Here is a 7,000-nt window from a genome sequence, read left to right as displayed (position 1 = left end):
GTTGTGTTCATTGCTGGTATATAAGAAAGCAATAGAATTTTGCATATTAGCCTTGTATCCTTCAGTCTTACTATAATTACTTATTAGTTCCAGAGGGTTTTAAAAAATAAATTCTTTGACATTTTCTACATAGGCAATTTTGTCATCTGTGAACAAAGACAGATTATTTCTTCCCTCCCAATCACTATATCTTCTATTTCCTTTTCTTCTTTTTTTAACTTTTATTTTAAGCTCAGGGGCACATGTGCAGGTTTGTTACATAGGTAAACTTGTGTCGGGGGTTTGTTGTACACATTATTTCATCAGCAAGGTATTGAGCCTACTACCCATTAGTTATTTTTCCTGATCCTCCCACCCTTCAGCCTTCAATAGGCCCCAATGTGTATTGTTCCCCTCTACGTGTCCATGTGTTCTCATCATTTAACTCCCACTTACAAGTGAGAACATGTGGTATTTGGTTGCCTGTTCCTGCATTAATTTGCTACAGATAATGGCCTCCGGCTCTATTCATGTCCCTGCAAAGGACATGATCTCATTCTTTTTTATGGCTGCATCATTTTCTTCTTTCATTGCATTGCTAGGATGTCCAGCACAAAGTTGAATAGGAGCAGTGAGAAAAGGCATCTTTGCCTTGTTCCCAATCTTATGGAGAAAGCATCTACCTTCTCACAATTAAGTATGATTTTAGCCATAGGGCTTTCGTAGATGTTGTTTATCAAACTGAAGAAGTTCCCCTCTACTCCTAATTTGTTGAGAATTTTTATCATAAATAGATGTTGGAAATGTTTTTCTGCATCTATTGATATGATCATATGATTTTACTTCTTTAGCCTGTTGATGTGATAAATTACATTAATTTTTAAATACTGATCTAGCCTTATATACCTGAAATAAATCTCACTTGGTCATAATATATAATTCTTTTTATACACTGTTGGATTCAATTTGCTTATATTTGGTTGAGGATTTTTGCATATATGCTCATGAGAGATATTGTTAACATTTTTAAATAAATAAAAAACATTAATAGTCATTTCACCAAAGGGTATATCTAAATAGACAGTAAAGGTTTGTATAGACAACCTCATTACTCATAGGAAAAATGCAAATTAAAACCATGATTAGAGGCCATTACATAACCACAAGAATAGCTAAAATGAAAAGATTGACAATACTAAGTGTTGACAAGGATTTGGAATAGTGGTAACTCTTACACACTATTTATTAAAGAAGATTAATACAACCACTTTGAAAAATTGTTCACTTTTATCTTCTATAGCCAAAGGCATACATATCCTTTGACCCAGAAATTCCAGTTCTAGGTATATCCAACACAAATGAATATATATGTGCAGAAAAAGACATTCAAAATGATTATGGAAACATTTTATGTAACATATAAAAACTAGATGTTGAGAGAAAGAGGCCAAGACACAATAGAACATATATGTACATTTTAAAATGGGAGAAAACTAAACTGTATGTGTATGTAAATGCTTGCCCAAAGCCTGGCACACAAGAAGAGCTCTAAAATGTGTTAACTTTTATTATCATCATTGTTTCTGCTACTCTAGTAGCAGTAGCAGTAGTAGGTCTAAACCTTATATTTTCCCAAATTATAAATATTACAATTCTTATTTTATAAATTTTTTAAAACTGATGCTTAGAAAAGATAAGTAATTGAGCAAAGGTATATAGCTGGAAAATGGCAGATCCAGTATTTAGATCCAATATTTAGAACCAGGTTTATTAGAACCAGTGTTCCTAATCTTTCCAGTAAAACACACTGATTCTCACATCAATGATATTATATGCATATTCAACTAGCAATAATGACTATAAGTAATTGATATTTATTATTTCTATCCCATAAATGTTATATTATCTCTTGCATAATTTTGACATGCTTATAACACCAATATAAGTTCTTGTGTTACATTTGCTTTTGTTGCCTGTGAAATCCACAGTCAGGCACTATTTTCATCTGGTGGAGCCTTGGTATGTAACTCCAAATTTATCTTTTCCTTCTCCCAAATACCAACATCCATGTATCAAAATCTTTAATTATATAAACTTATCTTAATTTCAGGTTAAGGACAAAGAGGTCCCTAGACATATGTTCAATAAACCTTTACTACACACTATTCTATGCCAGGATTTTGCACAGGTCTAGACACAGCATGATGAATTCAAAATGTATAATCTTTGCCTTTCTTACATGTCTGTATCCCTATAGCTTTAGGCTGTAAAAGCAATTCCTGGAAATGTTTCCAGAAGCCTTCTCTGAAATAAGCAGGAAATAGTTTATTGTCTAGGAAAGAGTCAAATGTCAGAATCAAATGCTTGGTCATCAACTTTAATATATAAGAGGAGCTATGGAAACTGTACTCTTTGCTGTAGGAAGTTATAAACAGCCTCTGGGGAGGGTACTAGAGACCTTGGTGGTGCGTGGGGCTGTTCCTAAGGACTCATTACACATTTGCCCAGGTCCTATGTTTATATCTTCTGATCCTCTCGAATCTAATTCTCTTTTCTAATCATTCCTTTATCCTTCACTCCTTCTAGTACCCATTAGTCTTGATTCTCTTCTCTCCATCCTTTTTAACTCTGTCTGTCTTTCCCCATCTTCATATCTGTCCCTTCACCCCTTCATTCCTCCAATCCTTCAGCGTGATTGTCCCCATTTCTCTGCTTCCCATCCCACTGCACCTAACTTCCTCGTCTGTTTCCTCTGTCCCTCTGCCTTTTCCAGTAGAAGCCTCCTTGTGTGTTCCTGCTATGTTATCTTTGCCCTCCTTCTGTCCACGGACAGAAGGACGTTTTTGCTCCTCCTTAGGTCCATGACTCAAGCTGCTTTTGACAGAAAATGAATTCTGGCTCTGGGATTTCTTTTCATTTGAATGTTTTATCTTGAACGATACATCCTTCATCTGAATACCTTTTACCAGATTCTTTATTTTAGCTTCATACAGGGAGAATTCCAAATCCCAGGTCCTGTTGTGCTTCATAGATTCCATCTGTTCTTTAAAATGCTTCAGATCCTGCGCTAAACAGGGAGAAATTCTGCAGCAGAACTTGAGCTCCAAGTTCAAGAAGCTGTCTTTTTTCGATATGTCCAACAAAAACTGCATAGTGAGGGTCATCTCAGCATTCCCTTCCTGCTCCTTTGCCTCCAGCAGCCTTTGCACTTCTCTGCGGGACTCTTTCCCCAGCCGGCTTTGGTCCTCTTTCACCAGGTAGGACATGGCATGGAAAAAGTCCTGGAAGCTGATGTGGCGGAAGCTGTAGAACTTCTTGATGGCAAGTCCCAATTGGTAGTCGTTACTACTCAGGAAAGCGGCAAGCCTGGGGCCATCTAAATTATGTTTCCTGAGCTCAGCTTCTTCAAATAGGAACCTCTGGTTCTGAATCCCTTCAGCGGCCAGGGAGCACAGACTCCTCAGGACCCTGTGCCGGGAAAACTCGGAGCAGCCCCCATCATCAACGGGCGGCAGGAAGGTGGAGACGTAAGCCATGAAGATGTCAGTGCTGTTTCTAGGTGTGTCTAAGACAGCTTTGCCTCTCTCCATCTGCCCCTTCAGCCAGGAGCAGACCACCCAGCAAATGCCTGGAACCTGACACGCTTTGTAGAGAATGTCATTTTTCTGTACAATGTCGAAGGCACTGTCAGCTTTCTTCTCATCGGTGAAATAGGAGCTGAAGTACCTCGCCCTCTCCTCCTCAGAGAAGCCTAAGATATGGACATGGCGTGCTTGTTTCAGCAAGGGCTCCAGATTCCTCAAAGCCAGGGGCCGGGTGGTGATGAGAAGGGAGCATGTGGGGAGTGTATGTCTCCTAATTAGAAGGTGCAGCAGGCTCTCCTTGGGACTCAAACCCCTCTTCTTTAACTTTTCTTCAAAGGGCCTCTGCAGCTCATCAAAGCCATCCAGGATGAACAGGAGCCGCTCTGGCTGCCTCAGAATCTCTGTGACAGGGGCTTGATTGTCCCCGCAGCACCAGAAAAGGAGCTGCTCCAGTTTGCTCTCCAGCAGCAGGACCACTTCTTTGCAGCTTACATAAAAGACATAATCAAACCGGCCTGGGTACAGACTACCAGTGGCCCAGTCCAACACCATTTTTCTGGCGAGAGTGGTCTTTCCAGTGCCAGCAGACCCCTGTAGCACAACTAAGGATGGGGCCAGGGAGGGCTTTTCCCCTGAATCAAATAGAGCCTCCACCATGACAGAGTCCAGCTCCTGCTCCGGGATAGGGTGAGCAGATGATTCTGGGCTCTCTGAGCTGGACTTGGCCACCAGGAGCACCTGATTGTATCTGCCATTGACTCCTGCTTCCTGCCACTCCTCTATGCAGCGCACATGCTCTCGGTATATTTCTCTGTAATCTGAGCCAAACAAATGGGATGTTAGGTGGTGAAATGGGAATTTTAAAAGGCAAAATGGCCCCTCCAAACTGACTCTGCTCATTAGTCTTCTTCTATGTCTCCAAGTTGGATCTCCCTGAGATTATAGTTCTGGCTTCATGGGGAAGGGCCACTGTATGTGTGCCTGAGTGTGTGTGTGCAGGCATAGTATGCACATACACATCTGTATGAGTGTGCCAGGGTGTGTTCTGTGTGTAGATATTTGTGTATGAATGCTGGTATCCACATGTGCTCATGGAATGTGTTCATGGACCTTCATGTACTGTTGTGCAAGGAAGGTATGTCAGTGTGCATCAGCAAGTGTGTGTAAGAATACATGTAAGTGCAAAATGCCTGTGTGAGAATGCATCAATGTCTGAGTGTTCATGTGAAATGTCTCCATGTGAAGAGGTGAGGACAAAGAGAGGGGAAAGGAAAGGGATGTCTGAGGATGGTGAAGTGATAGGAGCCTTGATATAGTTTGGATGTTTGTCCCCTCCAAATTTCAGGTTGAAATGTGATCCTCAATGTTGGAGGCAGGGCCTAGTGGGAGTTGTTTTTGTCATAGGGGCAAATCCCTCATGAATGTCTTGGGGCTTTCCCCACAGTAATGAGTGAGTTCTTGCTCTATTAGCTACACAAGAGCTGGTGGTTTAACAGGGCCTGGCACTTCCTCCCCTCTCTCTTCCTCCCTCTCTTGCCATGTGACACACCAGCTCTGATCTTGCCTTCTTCCATAACTGAAAGCTTCCTGAGGCCTCACCAGAAGCCAATGTTGACAATATGCCTCTTGTACCACCTGCCAAACCATGAGCCAAATAAATCTATTTTCTTTATAAATTACTCAGTCTCATGTATTCCTTTATAGCAACACAAAAGGTACTAAAATAAGCCTGTTCTTGGGAAAGGACAAGCCAAATGCTAAAGATAAACCAGCTTCTCAGCAAGAGCCATGACTCTGGGTCCATGAAACCCTCCCATTTGTATGTAGCAGAGGAGCTTTCAGGCACGAAAGGAGCCTATAGGAGGGAGCACAGGCACCAAAAGATCCCTCCCTCCCCCCAGGCACCCACAGGAAGAACCAGGAGGCCATGAGGTTTCACAGCCACCCATTCTGTAGTGTGGTTCCTTGAGAGATCCGGGGCACAGAAGACTTAGAAGCAGCCTGAGCTGCCTGCCAGGAAGCAGCTAGGGACAGGTCTGACTCCTACATCCTGATGCTGTTTCTTCTGGTTAGTGGAAATCCCTTTACCAACACCCTCCCAGTCTCTAAGCCCCTTTCTTCAGACTCTCCTTCTCTGCCACTGCAACTGGAGGTAGGAGGTGGGGAAGAAAGACTAGTATTTTCTTAAATCCCCAGCTTTGGCTCAATCCCCCTCCTGACAGTTGTTGGAGCCCTCGGGTGGAGACCACCAAGGACTCTGGGGCACTGGGGACTAGAGGGCAAGGTGACAGAAGGCATAAGTTACAGGCTACAGGCAGCTCTGCAAATGCCATGGGGGGAGGGGAGTCCCAGTGCCATCCTGCCCTCCCCTTCCCCCGCTTCACACTCACCATGCAGACAAACGTGGCTGAGCTGGTCCACAAGTTCCAACAGGTTCATGACCCTCAAGCCCTTGAGGACAACAGTCACAGCCTCCTTTTCTCCATACTTTGAAATCAGTAATTCTGCCAGGTCCACCGGAATCAGGCCCTCCAACTCCCCTCTGGCCAGTGGGGGCTTGCCCTCAGACAGGGTCATATCCCGTAAGTAGAACTTTAACTTCTTGAAATCGTTCTCCTCAAGGTCACTCAAGGCCCAGAGCAATGCCTCCCGGGGGTTTCTGGCCTTGGTCATGGCCATGGTGATCTGGGGGAAGGATCAAGTCCAGACCAGCAGACCAGTCACCTGGAGAAGGAAGCAAAAGGAGAGGTCCACTGCTGAGAGGCCCACCCTGCTTTCTGGGGGCTTGGCAAGCTACAGAGTGGAGGCCAGGGAGAGACAAGATACATGTGCAAAGCTCCAATAAGGACAAGCAGATGAAAGAGCACGGGAATTTTCCTAGTCATTCCCCACTGCCTCTTTGTCAGGTGACACGTGACTGTGTTGGCAAATGGGTAGGAAGGTATGTGGGTGTGTTAATCTCTCAATCTCTTTCTCTCTCTCTTTCTCAGACTCTCTCTCTCTCTCTCTCTCTGTCCCCACTCCCTTCCTCTTTCCCTCTCACGCACATTCTTTATTAGGCTCTGTATGCCTCCTTAGATAGATGGATTAAGAAAAAAAACTTTAAGTTTTTATTTATTTTATTTTTTTGGAGACAGAGTCTCCCTCTGTTGCCCAGGCTAGGGAGCAGTGACATGACCTCGGCTCACTGCAACCTCCATATCCTGCATTCAAGCAATTCTCCTGCCTCAGGCTCCCAAGTAGCTGGAATTACAGGCGCCCGCCACCACGTCCAGCTCATTTTTATAGTTTTAGTAGAGATGGGGTTTCACCATGTGGGCCAGGCTAGTCTCAAACTCCTGACCTCAGGTGATCCACCCACTTTGGATGAGCTACTGTGCCCGGCCAAGTTTTAAGTTTTGAAAGTGAGCCTGTCCCTGGCTGTGTGAATCTATAGA

At 43.6% G+C, this 7,000-nt stretch overlaps 1 protein-coding gene across 1 annotated transcript; it reads right to left on the bottom strand.

Moving 5' to 3' along the window:
- Nucleotides 1–1,274: 1,274 nt before the first annotated feature.
- NLRP10 (NLR family pyrin domain containing 10) lies at nucleotides 1,275–6,319 on the bottom strand. Its single transcript, XM_033205249.1, has 2 exons — nucleotides 5,954–6,319; nucleotides 1,275–4,381 (listed from the first exon to the last, which is right to left on the bottom strand). Exons 1-2 carry the CDS (start codon nucleotides 6,240–6,242, stop codon nucleotides 2,628–2,630), a joined length of 2,043 nt encoding a protein of 680 aa, XP_033061140.1. The 5' UTR covers nucleotides 6,243–6,319; the 3' UTR covers nucleotides 1,275–2,627.
- Between the last annotated feature and the right edge of the window lie 681 nt (nucleotides 6,320–7,000).

This window comes from Trachypithecus francoisi, unplaced genomic scaffold (assembly GCF_009764315.1).
Source record: "Trachypithecus francoisi isolate TF-2019V2 unplaced genomic scaffold, Tfra_2.0 Lachesis_group8, whole genome shotgun sequence".
Lineage (NCBI taxonomy): Eukaryota > Metazoa > Chordata > Mammalia > Primates > Cercopithecidae > Trachypithecus > Trachypithecus francoisi.
The sequence above is the reverse complement of the archived record's forward strand: the minus strand, read 5'-3'. Positions and strand labels throughout refer to the sequence as shown.

Coding starts and splice junctions, on each gene's coding strand:
- NLRP10 (XM_033205249.1), bottom strand. CDS start 6,242: ATGGCCATGACCAAGGCCAGAAACCCCCGGGAGGCATTGCTCTGGGCC. Junction 4,382..5,953: donor CAGCCACGTTTGTCTGCATG/GTGAGTGTGAAG, acceptor TGTTTGGCTCAG/ATTACAGAGAAATATACCGA.